Below are 21,110 nucleotides of genomic sequence, written 5' to 3'. Positions count from 1 at the left end.
CAGGTCCTGCTCCCATAAAAAGGGTGTGCCAGCATCGTCCGCATGCGGAGACACCATTTTTATGGTTGCCATATTTATCGGAAATATGGCTTGCGAGATATGAACCATTTTTTACTGGAGTCGTTCTGTCTGGATACTTCCAAGCTTGCTAATTAGATAGCAGCTCCTACCACAGGGTCACGGCAGGGAGTCATCCTGTGTCCATTGTTCCCACATCACCTAATTTCCATATCATAGGAGATGGCCATGGGATGTGTAACACCTTCACAGATGCTGGACATTGAGAACAAGAAGGGAGGGGGGCACTGCCAGGGAGTGATGAGCGATTATGACTGGAAGTCATAATTCATCTTCATATCCCGGGATTTGCCTCACACCTCCCCCCTTTTGAGGGCGCTAGGGGGCAGCACACTCCGGTGTTCCCCCGTGCGCCCGTCCGCGACCTCTCCTTGTCGGGACAGCCCGTCTGCGTTACCGTGGTCCCGGCCCCTTTTGTGGCGAATGGTGAAGTTGTATTGCTGGAGCGCAAGGCTCCATCGCAACAATCGCCCATTCGTCCCAGAGACAGTGTGTAACCAGCTGAGGGGATTGTGGTCCGTCTCCACGATGAAGTGGCGCCCGTATAGATAGGGTTGCAGACGCTGCAGGGCCCACACTATGGCCAGGCACTCCTTTTCCATCGTGGAATAGGCCACTTCCCGTGGTAACAGCTTCCTGCTCAGGTACAAGACTGGGTGCTCTTGGCTCGCAGAGTCCACCTGGCTGAGCACCGCACCGAGGCCGAAGTCACTGGCGTCGGTCTGTACTACAAACGGCCGCGTGAAGTCGGCTGCCTGTAGCACGGGCGGGCTGGACAGGGCGTCCTTTAGGGCCCGGAAGGCTGTCTCGCAGTCCATTGTCCAATCGACTGCAGAGGGCAGCTTCTTCTTGGTGAGGTCCGTCAAGGGCTTTGCCAGGCTACTATAGCATGGAACAAACCTCCTATAGTACCCAGCGGTCCCCAAGAAGGACATCACCTGCTTCTTGGTCCTGGGGGTGGGCCAGGATGCGATGGCTTCCACTTTCTCAGGCTCGGGCTTCAGTGTTCTCCCGCCTACCCGGTGACCGAGGTACTGGACCTCGCTCATGGCCAGCTGACACTTTCCCGGCTTGATGGTCAAACCTGCCCGGTGGATCCGCCTGAGCACCTGTGCTAGATGCTCTAGGTGGTCCTCCCAGGTGGGACTGAAGACGGCAATGTCATCCAGGTACGCGGCCGCGTACCCTTCAAGTCCCTTGAGCAGGGTGTTGACCATCCGCTGGAAGGTGGCAGGGGCATTCCTCATCCCGAATGGCATCACCGTGGACTCGTACAGTCCAAATGGGGTAACAAAGGCAGAGCGTTCCCTGGCCTTGCGAGTCAGGGGGATCTGCCAATATCCCCGGCTCAGGTCCATGATGGTCAGGTACTGAGCCCCGGCCAACTGATCGAGCAGGTCATCGATGCGTGGCATTGGGTACGCATCGGCGACCGTGACAGCATTGAGCCCCCTGTAGTCCACGCAGAACCGAGTGGTTCTGTCCTTCTTAGGGACGAGGACTACAGGCGAGGCCCAAGCGCTGTTGGATGCCTGGATCACCCCCAGCTTCAGCATCTCGTCAATCTCCTGGCGCATGTGTTGCTGCACCTCCAGGGAGACCCGATATGCTGAACGCCGGATCGGGGGATGATCCCCAGTGTCCACGTGATGGACAGCCAAGTTAGTCCTTCCGGGCTGGTTGGTAAACAACCCCCGGAAGGGGTGTAGGGTGGCCCACAGCTGGGACCGTTGGTCCTCCAAGAGCTGGTGGCCAACCTCCACATCCTCAATGGATCCGCCTGCCCTAACCTGGGCTAGCATATCCAAGAGGGTTTCCGCTTCTCCCTCCTCGGGCAGGTTGCACACGGGGAGCGCACATGCCTCCCGCTCATGATGTGCCTTCATCATGTTCACATGGAAGGGCTTCCGCCTTCCACGGGCAGGGTCCAGGGTGACCAGGTACGTCACAGGGTTGAGCTGCTGGTACACGAGGTATGGGCCTTCCCAGGCTGCCTGAAGCTTGTCCTGTGGTACGGGGACCAGTACCCACACCTTTTGACCCACTTGGTAGGTCCTCTCACAAGCGTTCTGGTCGTACCAACGCTTCTGATCGGCCTGGGCTTGAGCCATATTGTCGTGTACCAGTTGCGTCAAGGCCTGCATTTTGTCCCGGAAGCGCATGACATACTCGATAACCGACACTCCAGGGGTGGCCAAATCCCCTTCCCAAGCCTCTTTCACCAGAGCCAGGGGGCCCCGCACACGTCGCCCGTACAGGAGCTCAAACGGTGAGAATCCTGTTGAGGCCTGTGGAACCTCCCGGTAAGCAAATAACAGGTGTGGGAGATACCGCTCCCAGTCACGCCCGTGGGAGTCGACCAACATCTTAAGCATCTGCTTTAAGGTGCCATTGAACCGCTCGCACAGGCCATTAGTCTGTGGATGGTACGGGCTGGCCACCAGATGTCGCACCTGGACTTGCTTACAGAGGGCCTCCATCAGCTGGGACATGAATTGGGTCCCCCGGTCAGTGAGCATTTCCTGGGGAAAACCCACTCGGGAGAAAATCTCCAGCAATGCGGTGGCCACCTTGTCAGCCCGAATGGACGACAAGGCCACTGCTTCTGGGTACCGGGTGGCATAGTCCACTACCGTCAGTATGAAGCGTTTCCCGGAGCTGCTGGGGATGGCCAGCGGGCCGACCAGATCCACAGCCACCCTCCTGAAAGGCTCATCGATGATGGGCAGAGATACCAGTGGGGCTTTGGGGCGTGGCCCCGCCTTCCCCACTCTCTGACAGGTTTCACACGAACGGCAGTAGGCAGCCACATCGGCCCCCATTTTTGGCCAGTAGAAATGCTGGTTTAACCTGGCCTTGGTCTTAGCGATCCCTAGGTGTCCGGCCATCGGAATCTCATGTGCGATCCGCAACAACTCCGTCCGGAACGGATAGGGTACCACCAACTGTCGGTCCCTGGGCCACGCCTCCGGTGAACCCTGCTGGACCGTGGCCCGGTACAGCCGTCCTTGGTCCCAGACCACTCGCTCCGGGTCCGAGTCCGAGGGAGGCTGTGCCGCCTGCTCCTTAAGAGCTTTCAGGCTGTCGTCAGCTTCTAACGCTGCCTGAAACCCCTGACTAGATGTGGCCAGAATCGACGAGACTGTCACATCTTCGGTCAGTACCCCGGGACCTGTGTCCTGGCCTCCACCTGACTCGGCTGCCACTTGGTCAGAAGGGGAAGAGCTATCGGACCTCCGGGAGGCCCCTTGGCTTCCAGCACTCCCACTGCGGGTGACAGCGGCCACAGCCGCTGCGACCGTGGGTCGTGCCTGCTCCTCCTCCGTTCCTGACCAAGTCGCCGGTTCAGGCAGACCGACCTGGCTTCCTGACACCCCGGTTGTGGGGGAACCATGCACCGAGATCTTACCTGGGAGCACTTCCGCTCCTGGACCGGCCCCAATCTCACCTGCCTGTTCCCCTCCTGCAGCAACAGAACCCCGCTGTGAAATCTCTGGGGACCCCACATTTGCTGTGGTAGCCCCCACCCCACACACTGGTCCTCCCCCTGCAGCACCCTGCTCTCTGCTTATCCCTGCAGAGGGCAACAGATCCCAGCTCACAGGCTGATTACTTGTAGAGGCATTGTCACACCTTTCTCTGACCCCCTCCCCTGTCACAGCTGCAGCTGTGTGTGTGTCTATGGTGTCTGTGCAAGCAGAAATATCAGAGTTCACTCCCCCCTCTCTCACATCATTCATAGATAACACATTAACATTGTCAGGAGTCATGTCCGTACTGGCTGAAGGTTCAGCCCTTGGGGGGGGCCCAAACTGGGAGGTTATCTGCCCCAAATCTGTCCCAAGTAGCACGTTTGCGGGGATCCGATCAGTTACCCCCACCTCCCTCACCCCTCGCCCTGCGCCCCAGTCCACATAAATGTCAGCAACAGGCAGCGCCGGGTCAGTGCCTCCAATCCCGGAGACAGCGAGGGTTTTTCCAGGGATCAAGTCTTGGGGGGACACCATCTCAGGCCGCACCAGAGTCACCTCCGAGGCGCTGTCTCGCAGTCCTATGGTCACAGACCGGCCGACGGTGACAGGTTGGAAGCTGTCCAGGGACCTACCACCACCCCCACCCACACAATACACCTTGGGCGGCCCTTGGGACGGGGACGGAGCCGGGGCCTTGGGACGCTGAGGGCACATGGCCTTGAAGTGTCCAGGTAAGTTGCACTGGTGGCACCGTCTTGGTTCTGCCACGGGCCTGGAGAGGGGAGTTGAGGGGGACACCCCCTGCAGTCTAGGGGCAGGTGGGGCAGTCGCAGAGTTCATCTTACCCCCTCTCCAGGTGCTGCTGGTGGCTGCTCTCCTGGCCTCAGGAGCCCGATTGTTGGTGTAGTCATCGGCCAGGGCAGCTGTAGCCGTGGACCCCTTTGGCTTCTGGTCTCGGATGAACTGGCGGAGATCCTCAGGGCAGTTCCACAAGAGTTGCTCCGTGATGAACAAGTCCAGGATCTCCGGTCCGGTGGAAAGCTGCAGGCCTTGGGTCCAGTGGTCGGCAGCTCGGGCAAGTGCCCGCCGGTGGTCAGCCCAGGAGTCCTTTGGTCCCTTCTGTAGGCTCCGGAACTTCTTGCGGTAGGACTCTGGAGTGAGGTTGTACTGTTGGATCAGGGCCCGCTTGATGGTGTCGTAGCCCTGATCTGCCTCAGCAGGCAAGTCCCCAAGGATATCCAGGGCCTTACCCCTTAGACGGGGGGTCAGGTATTTGGCCCACTGGTCCTTGTCCAGATGGTGCTGCAGGCAAGTCCGTTCAAAAGCAGTCAAGAAAGAGTCCAAGTCTCCATCCTTCTCCAGCACTGGGAAGTCCTCAACACGGACCTTTGGAAGTTTGGTGTCTTGAAGGTCACGTGTGGCTGATGAGGGCCGGAGCTGAGCTAGCTGCAGCTGGTGGTCACGGTCTGCCTGTTGCCGTCGCTCTTCACGTGCTGCTTGCCGCTCCGCAGCCTCACGCGCTGCTTGCCGCTCCGCAGCCTCAGCGTCACGCGCCGCCTGCCGCTCTGCCCTGCGCTCTGCCAGGAGTTCCTTGTAGCCCTCCTGGTCTCCAGCCTGGAGAAGGGCCATAGCCATTTGAAGAAGGCTATCCGAGCCTCCCAGGCTCGGTGGAATGGCACGTGGTGATCTGCGGCCCGCTGCGGAGCCTGGTGATTCACTGTCCATTGCAGAGCGGAGGGCTGGCATCTGGCTCGTTGAGGACCCTTGGGTGAGCTGCTCCTCATCTTGTCCAGCAGTGCCAGGTTGTGCAATGTCCTCTGCAGAGCTGTTTTCTGGCGTCGAGCTCCTGGAGGACTCGTGGGCAACCTCCTCATTACTGTCCACAGCACCGTCCTCCCTCTCTTCGGCTCCTGCTTTAGCATTGGCCAGTTGCCTAGCTCTGCTCCTGGTGCCATCAGCCATTCTTGCAGACTTTGGTCACTGACACAGAACTGACACCTGATGCCTCCACACACCTTACAGTATCTGCACTCTGACACTCTAGTGTTGAGCTAGTCTGAAGACCCCAGCAGCCACAGCTGCTGCAGGCAGTCTTTAGTGTCTGGGAGTATGGGTCTCACACTCACACACACTATTATCTCGATCCCACCGCTATGCCACCAATATGTCACAAACCACCGGGGGGGTCACTCAGAAATCCCCCGCGCTGGCTACCAGTACGTCACAATCGGGGGGTAACAAGTGGGTGTCACCCCTCCTTTATACCTCCCGACCGACAGACAGAGCACGTGACGCGCTCTCTAGCGCCCCTCTTATAGTCAGGCCAATTATGGAATTGCCCGACAATAAGCAAGGAGGCCGCTATACTACTTATGCCGATTATTGAAGGGTCCCCGGTGAGAGTAGGGTATATATTCCCCCGACCTCCGCGGGCGGAATATATAAAACCTCCCCGAATCTCACTGGCCTCCCCACAATAATCCTTGGCACAACTCGCTGCCACCAACCGCTTCACGGTAACTATTAGCCGAACACACAGACGTGGGATTCAAGATCGAGATAACAGAACAGCCCAAGATTAATTATATAATTTAATCAGCCTAAAGCACACTAGAAACTACAATATATACAATAGGGAATCTACAGAATATACATATGTCAGAGTACAGTTACAAGCAAAGCATGGGTTACAAACAGGCATACACAGTTCCAGCAGTTACCTTGTGCGTCTGGCCACAGGGGGGCGCTGTAGGCCAGGTTTCTAGGATCCTTCCCACAGATGTTTCCTACACGTGACCCCCAGCGAAAGAACCCTGGAAAATGGCCGAAGTAGGGTTATCAACCTGGGCAAATCCAGGTCCCCTCCTACCTTCGTGACCTCAGAGGGAGCACTGCTCCACCCCTGGCTGGAGTTATGGACAAAATCCACAACATGGAATATGGCCATAACTTGGCCTGGGAGCGTCGTAGGCGGACGCCAACGCTCTCATTGTGACAGCTATGAATTTAGCTACAGAACGAGAGGACTCGTGACTTGTCTACTAGTTCCACATTGGCGGATATCACGCCTGGGGTATTTCCCCAGGTCCTGCTCCCATAAAAAGGGTGTGCCAGCATCGTCCGCATGCGGAGACACCATTTTTATGGTTGCCATATTTATCGGAAATATGGCTTGCGAGATATGAACCATTTTTTACTGGAGTCGTTCTGTCTGGATACTTCCAAGCTTGCTAATTAGATAGCAGCTCCTACCACAGGGTCACGGCAGGGAGTCATCCTGTGTCCATTGTTCCCACATCACCTAATTTCCATATCATAGGAGATGGCCATGGGATGTGTAACACCTTCACAGATGCTGGACATTGAGAACAAGAAGGGAGGGGGGCACTGCCAGTTAGTGATGAGCGATTATGACTGGAAGTCATAATTCATCTTCATATCCCGGGATTTGCCTCACAGAGGGTGCGGAGGGTTCTTTTTTCTTAAGAAAAGTCCATTTTCTAGTGCGCACAGAACCTAAAACAATTTGTACTGGCTATCTTGGAAAGTTGTCAAAACAGAGTGCATAGGAGCTTACTACACACAGTGCTGCAAAGCTTCAGACCGGTCAGGGTGCCCACTGCTGAAAGTGCCAACAATTTATACAATCATCAAAACTGGACCATAAGAGCAATATGTCTGGGTCTGAAGAGTCATGTTTTTGTGTAGGTCACTTACTTGGGGAAGAGATAGAGCCAGAATGCGCTATAGAAAAAAGTAATGCCGGCAGGGCAGTCTGATGATCTGTGCATATACAGTCATATGAAAATGTTTGGGCACCCCTATTAATGTTAACCTTTTTTCTTTATAAGAATTTGGGTTTTTGCAACAGCTATTTCAGTTTCATATGTCTAATAACTGATGGACTCAGTAATATTTCTGCATTGAAATGAGGTTTATTGTACTAACAGAAAATGTGCAATCCGCATTTAAACAAAATTTGACTGGTGCAAAAGTATGGGCACCTCAACATAAAAGTGACATTAATATTTTGTAGATTCTCCTTTTGCAAAAATCACAGCCTCTAGTCGCTTCCTGTAGCTTTTAATGAGTTCCTGGATCCTGGATGAAGGTATATTTGACCATTCCTGTTTACAAAACAATTCCAGTTCAGTTAAGTTTGATGGTCGCCGAGCATGGACAGCACGCTTCAAATCATCCCACAGATTTTCAATGATATTCAGGTCTGGGGACTGGGATGGCCATTCCAGAACATTGTAATTGTTCCTCTGCATGAATACCTGAGTAGATTTGGAGCGGTGTTTTGGATCATTGTCTTGCTGAAATATCCCTCCCCTGCGTAACTTCAACTTCGTCACTGATTCTTGCACATTATTGTCAAGAATCTGCTGATACTGAGTTGAATCCATGCGACCCTCAACTTTAACAAGATTCCCGATGCCTGCATTGGCCACACAGCCCCAAAGCATGATGGAACCTCCACCAAATTTTACTGTGGGTAGCAAGTGTTTTTCTTTGAATGCCGTGTTTTTTTGCCTCCATGCATAACGCCTTCTTGTATGACCAAACAACTCAATCTTTGTTTCATCAGTCCACAGGACCTTCTTCCAAAATGTAACTGGATTGTCCAAATATGCTTTTGCATACCTTAGGCGACTCGGTTTGTGGCGTGCTTGCAGAAACGGCTTCTTTCGCATCACTCTCCCATACAGCTTCTCCTTGTGCAACGTGCGCTGTGTTGTTGAACGATGCACAGTGACACCATCTGCAGCAAGATGATGCTGCAGGTCTTTGGAGGTGGTCTGTGGATTTTCCTTGACTGTTCTCACCATTCTTCTTCTCTACCTTTCTGATATTTTTCTTGGCCTGCCACTTCTGGGCTTAACAAGAACTGTACCTGTGTTCTTCCATTTCCTTACTATGTTCCTCACAGTGGAAACTGACAGTTTAAATCTCTAAGACAACTTTTTGTATCCTTCCCCTGAACAACTATGTTGAATAATCTTTGTTTTCAGATCATTTGAGAGTTGTTTTGAGGAGCCCATGATGCCACTCTTCATAGGAGATTCAAATAGGAGAACAACTTGCAAGTGGCCACCTTAAATACCTTTTCTCATGATTGGATAGTGGATACACCTGCCTATTAAGTTCAAAGCTCAATGAGGTTACAAAACCAATTTAGTGGTTTAGTAAGTCAGTAAAAAGTAGTTAGGATGGTTCAAATCAAGAAATTGATAAAGGTGCCCATACTTTTGCACTGGTCAAATGTTTGTTTAAATGCGGATTGCACACTTTCTGTTAGTACAATAAACCTCATTTCAATCCAGAAATATTTCTTAGTCCAGCAGTTATTAGATATATGAAACTGTAATAGCTGTTGCAAAAACCCAAATTGTTATAAAGAAAAAGGTTAACATTAATAGGGGTGCCCAAACTTTTTCATATGACTGTACTGGAGTGAAACCTCGCATCCTTGGTAATCATGTGGGGTGTCATGTGGATTGACACCTACCACCCACCTTAGTTTTGAAGCAGATCAAATTCACTTTTTTAAAATCCTAAAACCATCTCTAAGGCTATGTGCGCACGTTGCGTATTTGCATGCAGTTACGCTGCGATCTGCACCGCAGCGTAACTGCATGCGTCCTGCGTCCCCAGCACAATCTATGAAGATTATGCAGGAGACGTGCGCACGTGATGTATTAGAGCGCAGCGCTTCGGCTGCTGCCCGAAGCGCGCGTTCTAAGAAGTGACATGTCACTTCTTTCCTGCGCTCTGCATGCAGTCCCCGCTCTGTCTATGGGAGGGGCTGCACAGAGCGCATCGAATCGGCTTTTTTTTTCCACTATGGACTCTTTCTGCAGCGATTTTAAGCGCACGTGTGCTGTTCAAATCGCTGCAGAAATATCTGCAGGGCAGAACGCTACGTGCGCACATAGCCTTAAAGCACCACTTCAACATACCACGTTTGCACCAAATTTGCATCTCCTGGCAACAAAACGAACAGATACGTGTCAAAACAGTTTTTGTGCAGTTTTGTGGGATTATCGTGGGACCTTGTGTGGATTACTTCGGAACTGAGGGTTTGAGGTTAATAATTTGGAGAAAGAAGGTGGGTTGTTTTGTATTTTATTTCAAACAAAGGATTTTTTCGGTGTTTATGTTTATTTCTTTTCACTTACAGTATTAGTAATTTGGGTGTGGGGAGAGGTGTCTCAAACGCCTTCCATTACTAATCAAGGGCTTAGTGGCAGCTGTGAGCTGTCCTTAACCCTTTATATTAGGCCAATTGCCACTGCACCAGGGCAATCGGGATAAGACGGGTAAAGTACTGGGATTGTCACATCTAAAGGATGAATATTAATTCATTTTTACACTATAGGACTGCAGACAGCAAGTGAATTATAAGCAATCACAGACTGTTACACAGGTTGGGGGTGTGGTCTGACTGCAACCAATCACACACCGGGACTGATGGTGGGCAGGGGGAGCAGGGAATATGTTTGAGGGTTAATGAGCAGACTCAGAAGTAATGTTCCGGCCACATGGGAGACTTGGTAAGTATAAAGCTCCTGCTCAAATCCCCCTATTCCTTTCTACGGCCATTTTACAGAACAATTTTCGGGTCATCACGGACTTACACATATGGTCAAAATTGTTGGTACCCCTCGTTTAATGAAGGGAAATGGTCACAGAAATAACTTGAATTTAACAAAAGTAATAATAAATTACTTAAGAAATTAAAGGTGAACTTTAAACTCAAGGAACACCAGTGTCAGAGCGCACCATCCTTCATTGTTTGAGCCAAAGTGGACTTCATGGGAGACGACCAATGAGGACAACATTGTTGAAAAAAAAAAATCATAAAAAAGCCAGACTGGAATTTGTCAAACTACATGTTGACAAGCCACAAAACTTCTGGGAGAATTTCCTATGGACAAATGAGACAAAAATGGAACTTTTTGGCAAGGCACATCAGCTCTATGTTCACAGACGTAAAAATGAAGCTTATCAAGAAAAGAACACTGACCATACTGTAAAAACATGGAGGAGGCTCAGTAATGTTCTGGAGCTTCTTTGCTGCATCTTGCGTCTAGCACAGTGTGTCTTGAATCTGTGCAGGGTACAATGAAATCTCAAGACTATCAGGGGATTCTAGAGAGAAAAATGTGCTGCCCAGTGTCAGAAAGCTTGGTCTCAGTCACAGGTCATGGGTCTTGCAACAGGATAATGACCCAAAACACACAGCTAAAAACACCCAAGAATGGCTAAGAGGAAAACATTGGACTATTCTGAAGTGGCCTTCTATGAGCCCTGACCTAAATCCTATTGAGCATCTATGAAAAGAGCTGAAACATGCCATCTGAAAAAGGCAACCTTCAAACACGAGACAACTGGAGCAGTTTGCTCTTGAGGAGCTGCCAAAATACCGGTGGAGGAGGTGCAGAAGCCTCATTGACACTTACAGGAATCGTTTCATTGCAGTGATTGCCTCAAAAGGTTGTGCAACAAAATATTAAGTTAAGGAGGAGGGCGCCATCATTTCTGTCCAGGCCTATTTCATGAGTTTTAGTTTTATTTTTTTAATTCTGTGGAAGCAAAAAAGCAATGTCTGATTTTAATTTGTTCAAAGATTTTTTTTTATTTCCTATTGGTTTTGACAGATTCAAGTTATTTCTGTGACCATTGTGGGTTTTTCCTTCATTAAATCAAAAATTTTTACCATGTGTGTATATGGTGTTTGGCATCCAGGCAGATGTTTTGGTTCAAGACTGGTCCCGAATCTGACTTCCTAATTAATTTACTTTTTTTTTAAAAAAGTGTGGCTGGACCCACTGAACCCGAACATCTGCAGATTTGCCCATCTCAATCATAGCTCCTTGTTGTTTATATCACATCCAATACAATAAAAGGCAAACCATTAGACTCCAAGTCCACTCAGTTAATCTACTTATGATGTCATGTGCTATAATTCCCTGAACTCTTGGCCACACTGGTCACATAAACAGATGTTTTGCTTGAATAAAGGAGAGTCAACAGTACCTGGACATGGCCAATACATAGTCAATGGAGCTGTACAGTTCAGAAGCTCAACTACTAACATCTGGGTGATGCCATCTCCGAGAACAGCTGATTAGTGGGTGCCACACCATCATTCTGATACTAACGACCTATTCTTAGGATAGCTAGAACCACAAAGGTTTTTTGAAAGGTAGAATATACTAATCATACGCCACTAAATTAACTACCCTCATAAAAATATATTTTTTATTAATAAATATTAAAAGGAACACCTATAATGTTCTCTCATGTAACAAAACAGGACACATAAACACATGCAAAAGTGCAGGTGTCAAACAGTGCTTAGCCCGCACCAGAGGATAGCTCAGAACAGATGGTCAATTGGAAGGAAATTTAGATGATTTTCAGTATATATCAGGATGGGACTAATCTAATTGTATCACTTTTTTTCACTTTTTCTGGTGGTGGCTGCCCCTGCTAGAGGCTAATAGGGACAGTGAGGGTGAGTCATCTGGAGCGGGGGATGTCCAAAACATTAAGACACCCTCCGCTGTCAGGAAAGGGAAGTATAGGAACTATATAGATTAGTCCCATCCTGATATATACTGAAAATCATCTAATTTTCCTTCCAATTGACCATCTGTTCTGGGCTATCCTCTGGTGCGGGCTAAGCACTGTTTGACACCTGCACTTTTGTATGTGTTTATGTGTCCTGTTTTGTTACATGAAAGAACATTATAGGTGTTCCTTTTAATATTTATTAATAAAAATATATTTTTATGAGGGTAGTTAATTTAGTAGTACATTCTTAGGATAGGTCATCAATATTGGATAGTAGTGCTGCAACTATTTTAAACTCCCTGACTTATTCATACAATTGGCCAGCAAAGTGAATATTTTTTTTGTAAATAATGCATAACTATTCACCATTGTAATTGCCATTTGACCCAAGCAGACTAAGGTCTCTCAAACAAGTGTGAAGTTCACATACACGTCTACAACTAGCACATTCACCATGAGCAGCTTCTTAGGGTAGAATATGTAGGTCAGGTTCACAAAATGCTTAACGTGATTGTGTTGTTTTTAAAGAATTAAATTACCGTATTTTTCGGACTATAAGACGCACCGGACCATAAGACGCACCCTGGATTTAGAGGAGGAAGATAGGAAAATAAAATTTTATGCAAAAAAAATGTGGTCATGACACACTGTTATGGGGCGAGGATCTGCTGCCGACACTTATGGGGGTAATGTCCCCAAATTCTCTACTAAGGTACCCCATCCTGGTAGTGATCCTCCTGCCTTGTATACGATCCCCATCCTTGTATATATGTCCTTCACCCTGGTATAACCCCCATCCTGATAAATACCCCCATCCTTATAAATACCCCCATCCTGGAATATGGTCCACATCCTGTGGCACACATAAAAACAAACATTTATACTCACCTTTCCATCGCTCATCTTCCGGTCTGTGACAGCAGCAGCGCCACTGACCTGTGTGGAGCCGTGCGCATAGCAATGACATCATCACTGTGCGCATCACTCTCCACACACATCAGTGGGCAGGCAGACAGGAGGACATCGCGATGCTGTAGGGAACGGTGACTGGTGAGTATACTTATTCACTGCCCCCCGCGCTGATGATGATACGCGGGGGGGCAGTGAATATAGCCACACGTGTTCACTCGAGGCTGTAGGAGCCAGGGATGATCACACGGGCCGGCTGTTTAGTATGCGCGCATCATCCTGCCCACCTCTCAGCGCCGGCTTCAGGGCTGAGAGATGATGGGCGTCGGGATGAAGAAGCTAAAACATCTATTATTCTGCGAAACGCGCATTGGAGGGTCTTTCATGTTGGTGTGGGACTTTTGATTGACCACTGCTTGAGTTATGGGTAAGTCTCTGGGCGATTGATCCATCTTTGGCTGACTATTTATGCTGCCTCATAGATATATTTAGACTGACCTGGTCAGCTGTACGGAATTGGATGCATTAAGCTAAAATCCTTTCTGGTTTTTCATAGCGGCTAGAGGCTTTTTTGTTAGCCACATGAGATTATATACAGAGCCCCTTTTTGGGCTTCCCATTATTCTTGTGTTGGTTGCCTTGGTCCCCCAGTAACATGTGGGTATTGTAATTTTGAAAAAAAATTGGATTTTTTACAATTTTGTACTTAATAAAGTTGATATTTTTATAATTAGCCTTTAAATGCTGCTTCGTTTTCTGTCTTTTCTCAAGTCCATTATGAAGTGGAATATGATATGATACGAGATGTGAACTGGTCAATTATTTATATGTTGCATATGAAATAAGGCTAATGAGCAGGCCCACGTGGTCACGGTAGGCACTGCTACAGCCTGCTCCTGCCTCTGATGACCCGCTCCACCACCACTGCACCCCCCTTCCCCACAGCCATCGGACTATAAAACGCACCCCCCACTTTCCCCCAAAGTTTTGGGGGGAAAAAGTGTGTCTTAAAGTCCGAATAATACGGTAAGATGTAAATCAGTAAGCTTACAGGCTCTGTTCGCAATATATGCATTTGTGTTCGCGTCTTAGGTTGGGGAATATATTAAGATCCTATGAAAGGCTGCACATTGCGACTGTGCATATTTATTCTGCTTATGGTAGGTCTTTACTGCATTTCTTATAAGAAGAAAAATTTATTGTGTTGTGTAGGTGTTAAGAAGTATATCTGATAACAGGAAAATTAGTCGAGTAGGAGTAGTACTTTAATATGTATAGGTAGCGGTGAAGAAATAAATAGAGTCCCTCTATTGGTTCTTGTACCATGAGATTGGGAAATAATGAGTGAAAGATCCTTTTCCTAATACTTATGATCCAAATGAGAGTTGTGGCCTTTTCATTGGCACTTTAGGATCAAGTTATCAGACTTGGTAAAAAAAATAACATCTTTTAAGGCTTTTATCATAGAAACGATGAAACGATAGGCAATTGGAAACACATTTTTAGTATTTTTCAATTGCAACTATGCATATAAAGTAATGGGAGGAATATACTATTAGTATGGATACCCTTCATGTGGCACGGATAATGCTATGTTCTAATTTAGGTTATACTGGAGAATACTTTTTTTATCCACACTTAAATCCATGCATTTCAGCCTAAAACTAATTTTTGCTTTTGGGTTGCATTAAAAAATGTTGCAACATTTGTTTTTTACAGCCTCTGTTTCCCAGCAAATTCTACTTTGATGTAGTTTGTGGTGCCCTTCTTAAACCCCTTCTCAATTGCTCTATTCCCCCAGAGTGTACTCACCTCCAGTGCGGGTGCCATTTCAGCAATGTCAGTGTCTTGTATCCCGAGGCTCGTGTGATGTTGTTATTGTACATGTGCCCTGTGGCCAAACAGCGGCCACTTCTCTCATTTCTTTTGGAGGAAGTCAGAGAGCAGTAGTAGCTCTCCCTTCACCAGGATTGGTTTCATCCAAAGGAAGTAAAAGTGAAGTGGCTACTGACCGCCTGCAAGGCTCACGTGGTATAACATCACGTGAGCCCCAAAAGACCACATCGCTGGAACAGTGCCCTCACTCGAGTACAGGCTGTCATTGATTTACATGATGAGATATTGTAATTGAGAAAGGGTTGTCTGAGTAGTGGACAACACCTTAAAATCAATTGAGAGGAGCTCAGAAAGAGATAAACACTTTCAAATGAAACATCCTAGTGGGCTACCTGATTGCTTCTCAGTTAACTCATTCTGCAGCCAGCGATAGATAGCACAACACAGCGACTAAAGAAAGTAAACTGTGCAAAATTGTAAAGAAACACAATTTTAGAAAAAGATTTTTACCTCCACATGCATGCATTTACGTAAAATAGAAGCCGACATGCAAAACCCAGGATTGGGCAGCCCCTGGCATTCTGCATACTTTATATACTTTTTATGAGTTTTACCGTATTTTTTGGACTATAAGACGCACATTTTTCCCCACAAATGTTGGGGGAAAGTGGGGGGTGCGTCTTATAGTCTGAATGTAGGGCATAGCTGTGGGGAATGAGGGTGCAACAGTGGAGCGGGTCATCGGCCCTGACAGGTGGGCAGGATGCGCGCATAATTAACTGCCGGCCCGCGTGATCACCCCTGGCAACTACAGCCTGGAGTGATCATGTGTGGCTATATCCACTGCCCCCTGTGTATCATCATCAGAGCGGGGGGCAGTGAATAAATATAGTCACCGGCCACTGATCCCTGCAGCAGTGTGATGTTCTCCTATCTGCCAGCCGGATGATGTGTGTGGAGAGCGGTGTGCATAGCAATGATGTCAGCCCTGTGCGCACCACTCTCAACACATATCAGCAAACAGACAGGAACACATTGCGATGCTGCAGGGAACGGTGACCGGCTTCACACAGGTCAGCAGCGCTGCTGCTGACACAGAGAGGAGGACGAGCGATGCTGCATGGAGTGAGGAAAGGTGAGTATAAACGTTTATTTTTTTTTGTGTCCCACAGGATGCAGGCCATATAGCGGGATGGGGGTATATAGCAGGATGGATGGGGTATATAGCAGGATGAGGGTATATATATCAGGTTGGGGGTATATATATCAGGTTGGGGGTATATAGCAGCAAGGGGGTATACAGCAGCTGGACATATATACAAGGATGGGGATCATATACAAGGCAGGAGGATCATTACCAGGTTGGGGTACCTTAGTAGAGAATTTGGGGACATTACCCCCATAACAGTGTCAGCAGCAGATCCTCGTCCCACAACAGTGTGTCATGACCACATTTTTTGCTTAAAATTTTATTTTCCTCCTCTAAAACCAGGGTGCGTCTTATGGTCCGAAAAATATGGTAATTCCTTTACAATTCTGCTGCTCTCTATTAGAAACAGAACTGTTGGCAGTATTCACTTGTGCAACTTCTGGTCTCGACAGGATTGATGGCAATATCATTGGAAGAACGCACCAAAACTGGAGTGTGACGAAGAGGGAGCCATCTTGATGGAGTAGCTTCAGGTCAAAAGATCATAGATGCTGTGAAGATGTATTTTATTCTTTATAGCAGTGGGAATGCATTTTTGGTAGATCTTACACAAATTTCATTAATCAGCAATTAGCAGCTGTGACTACGTTCACAGAGTTTGTGACTACAACTCATTTCAAAAGGACATAAACCACTTAAAGGGAAAGTGTCACTTTTTTATTTTTGTATTAATAATAGTGATTATGAAATCAAATATTTGTAATACAAAATTAAATTCACTGTTTATTAGTTTTTATTTAATTCTAGTTTTACTGAAGGCACTGGGGGCTGCCATCTTGGATTTGGTGTTTGTAACAAGTTACTCACCTCTTTTATGGCAGACCCCTGTGCATAGAAGACCGATGTCGGAGTGGGACCATATACTTAACACAGAAACGCAGCATGAATGTTTAAAATATCCGCTCCATCATTTAGATATTTATTGGCCGTCCCTCTTTTTGGCCTGAGTAGGTTCTCATTAAGGTATTATACATGGATAGGGATAGTGTAAAGGAAATTAACTTTATTAAACAAACTGTTTGTGTGGGATAAGGGTGCTTGGTAGGACACTTATTTGAATCCATCATCTTGGTGACAGTAATGTTCTGGGTCTGTTTGTACCAATCAGAAAGTAAAAATGCTAATTTGTGATGGATTATGGTACATAAACAAAAGTTGGTCACTGAAGACAGACAGGAAATATCACAGTCACTCACTGCCCCCACCTATTAAACGTAATGCAGCTACGCCCAAAGACTGGTGCCAATTCAAAGCCAAGACTTGGCATTCAGTAGCAGAAACCTGTAACGATATTCACGTTGCAGGCCTTGCATGAAGTCAGGTCATATTCACTCTATCCTTGGTAATAAGAGGGTTAAGCGATAACAGGCAGGTCATGTGACAAACCTCCCATATTCCTTTACATCTCCAGTCCTCTTCCTCTATTACTTTGAGAGTTATCTCCAAGACAAGTTATGCCCTATTCATAGGGAATAACATGCTGATTGCCGGGTCCGACCACTTGAACCCCCCCCAAATTCTGCGATATGGGCTCTACAGCCCCACCCTGAATGGCATGGAGTAAAAAACACCCATGGTACTGCCGGAATACAAATGCGGTATTTGACAGTTCCAATAGACAATGGATGGAGTGGAGGGTGCATATGGTACTGCTGGAATACGAATGCGGTATTTGGCAGTTCTAATAGACATTGGATGGAGTGGAGGGCGCACATGGTGTTGCTGGAATACGAATGCGGTATTTGGAAGATCCTAAAGCTCAATGTGGCCAAAATTGAACTAATCATCATTCCTCCATCCCACCTACACTCTACACGTGATCTATTACAATAAACAACACCATGCTCTCGCCAGTACCCAAAGTTCGCTGCCTCGAAGTGACCTTTGACTCTGCCTTGTCCTTCATACCACACATCCAATCCTTCACCACCTCCTGCCGTCTTCAACTCAAAAATATTTCCAGAATCCGTCCTTTCCTCAACTCGCAATCTACAAAAATGCTAGTGCATGCCCTCATAATTTCCCGCCTCGATTACTGTAACATCCTCCTCTGTGGCCTCCCTGCTAACACGCTCGCCCCTCTCCAGTCCATCCTTAATTCTGCTGCCCGACTGATCCACCTCTCTCCAAATCCCTCCACTGGCTCTCCCAATATTCCATCGTATCCAATTCAAACTACTAACACTGACCTACAAAGCCATCCATAATCTATCTCCTCCCTATATCTCTGAACTAATCTCCCACTACACTCCAACACGTCCCCTCCGGTCCTCCCAAGATCTCCTTCTCTCCTCCTCTCTCATTTGCTCCTCACGCAACCGACTCCAAGACTTCTCACGAGCATCCCCAGTCTCCTGGAACTCGCTGCCTCAACACGTCAGACTATCTGCTACCCTTGCAAGCTTCAAACGGAACCTGAAAACCCATCTGTTCAGAAATGCCTATAACCTTCAATGACCTCACTGCTTCACCACCGGGCGGAGCTGCCGCCCGACCACCGGGCGGAGCTGCCGCCCGACCACCGGGCGGAGCTGCGGCCCGACCACCGGGCGGAGCTGCGGCCCGACCACCGGGCGGAGCTGCGGCCCAATCAACACCCCACCTACTGTCTCCTCCCCAAAATCCTATAGAACGTAAGCCCGCAAGGGTAGGGCCCTCTTCCCTCTGTACTAGTCTGTCTACTGTAACTTGTGTATGTATTCTGTATGTAACCCCCTCTCATGTACAGCACCATGGAATTAATGGCGCTCTATAAATAAATAATAATAATAATCTAATAGACAATGGATAGAGTGGAGGGCGCACATGGCACTGCTGGAATACGAATGCTGTATTTGGAAGATCTAACACACAATGGATGGAGTGGAGGGCGCACATGGTACTGCTGGAATACGAATGCTGTATTTGGCAGTTCCAATAGACAATGGATGGAGTGGAGGGCGCACATGGTACTGCTGAAATACGAATGCGGTATTTGGCAGTTCCAATAGACAATGGATGGAGTGGAGGGCACACATGGTACTGCTGAAATACGAATGCGGTATTTGGCAGTTCCAATAGACAATGGATGGAGTGGAGGGCACACATGGTACTGCTGGAATACGAATGCGCTATTTGGCAGTTCCAATGCACAATGGATGGAGTGGAGGGCGCACATGGTACTGCTGGAATGCAAATGTGGTATTTGGCAGTTCCAATAGACAATGGATGGAGTGGATGGCAAACATGGTACTGCTGAAATACGAATGTGGTATTTGGCAGTGCCAATAGACAATGGATGGAGTGGAGGGCAAACATAGTACTGCTGAAATATGAATGTGGTATTTGGCAGTTCCAATAGACAATGGATGGAGTGGAGGGCAAACATGGTACTGCTGGAATACGAATGCGCTATTTGGCAGTTCCAATGCACAATGGATGGAGTGGAGGGCGCACATGGTACTGCTGGAATACGAATGCTGTATTTGGCAGTTCCAATAGACAATGGATGGAGTGGAGGGCACACATGGTACTGCTGAAATACGAATGCTGTATTTGGCAGTTCCAATAGACAATGGATGGAGTGGAGGGCGCACATGGTACTGCTGGAATACGAATGCGGTATTTGGCAGTTCCAATAGACAATGGATGGAGTGGAGGGCACACATGGTACTGCTGAAATATGAATGCGGTATTTGGCAGTTCCAATAGACAATGGATGGAGTGGAGGGCACACATGGTACTGCTGAAATATGAATGCGGTATTTGGCAGTTCCAATAGACAATGGATGAAGTGGAGGGCGCACATGGTACTGCTGAAATACGAATGTGGTATTTGGCAGTTCCAATAGACAATGGATGGAGTGGAGGGCGCACATGGTACTGCTGGAATGCGGTATTTGGCAGTTCCAATACACAATGGATGGAGTGGAGGGCGCACATGGTACTGCTGGAATGCGCTATTTGGCAGTTCCAATAGACAATGGATGGAGTGGAGGGCGCACATGGTACTGCTGGAATGCGCTATTTGGCAGTTCCAATACACAATGGATGGAGTGGAGGGTGCACATAAGCACCTCTGCTATAATTGGGTCTCAGGATCCCTGTGGGTCCCAGTGGTCAGACCCCCACAATCACTCAGTTTTTGGTTAGGGGTAACTTGCTTTTTCAGGAATAACCCTTTAATGGAGGTAAGAGTAACGTCATGCCATGATTTCTGGCCGCCTCACCTCTCCGGTCAGCAGGTAGATTATCTCCAGGGTCAGGTGCAGCACCCTCTCCGTTACATTGTTCTCGCCCTTGTCCATCCTCAGGGCCTTATTCCGAACAGAACGGGACGAGATGCCAATGGTTTGGGGTTCTGCACTTTCCCCTCCTGTTCATCACATGCAGAAATAAAACAGCACAAATCACAGACATTATCCACAAGGCACAGTCTACCATTTCATGTTATTACTTTTCATATCACTAACTCCTGGAGCATCATTTAGCCACTAACTTGTCATTGTGTTGTCTCCCATTGTGGAGGAATATGTAATGCGCCCCTACTGGCTGCGGGCAGGTATGACAGTGGAAATGTTTAACATATAGCCCTGACACTGTATCATGCAAGCTAGTGTAAGCCGGGCAATCTGCTCCTAGTCCTCCATGTCAGGATGCCCAGTCTATTCACCTGCCACTAGCACCGAAGACAAGCATCAGCCTCTTCTAACTCCTCACGACAGGAAGTTCAGAGGCCACTTCCGGCCTGTCTGTCGCGCCCTCTTTGTATGTGTTCCGCCTTGTGCGTGCCACGGTCTGCTTGTGCGCTCAGGTTAATCTTCCGCCGTGTCTGCATGTGTTCTATGGTTCCGCCTGGATTTATGACCGCTGGGATATTTCTTACTGATGGAGCGTTCATGACTGAAAATCCTAATCGTAACATACGATCAGTAGGTGCTGGAGATGGACGCTATTACCTGGTGTTACCTCAGTTTAGGCTAGGGCTTTCACGAATATTGGGATTCAGACACAGTGCACTTAAAGGGTTGTCCAGTGACAAG

The 21,110-nt window shown here is 48.2% G+C and overlaps 1 protein-coding gene across 1 annotated transcript in view; it reads right to left on the bottom strand.

Annotated features, from left to right (window-relative positions):
* LOC142311111 (uncharacterized) overlaps positions 1-20,813 on the bottom strand; it is a 35,371-nt gene extending 14,558 nt beyond the window's left edge. The window contains exons 1-2 of the mRNA XM_075349228.1: positions 20,741-20,813; positions 20,298-20,443 (exon numbers count right to left, since the gene is read on the bottom strand). Coding sequence (XP_075205343.1) covers positions 20,298-20,375 — 78 coding nt within the window. The 5' untranslated portion in view covers positions 20,376-20,443; positions 20,741-20,813. The remainder of the gene's footprint in view (positions 1-20,297; positions 20,444-20,740) is intronic.
* Positions 20,814-21,110: the final 297 nt, after the last annotated feature.

Source organism: Anomaloglossus baeobatrachus, chromosome 5 (genome assembly GCF_048569485.1).
Source record: "Anomaloglossus baeobatrachus isolate aAnoBae1 chromosome 5, aAnoBae1.hap1, whole genome shotgun sequence".
Lineage (NCBI taxonomy): Eukaryota > Metazoa > Chordata > Amphibia > Anura > Aromobatidae > Anomaloglossus > Anomaloglossus baeobatrachus.
The sequence above is the reverse complement of the archived record's forward strand: the minus strand, read 5'-3'. Positions and strand labels throughout refer to the sequence as shown.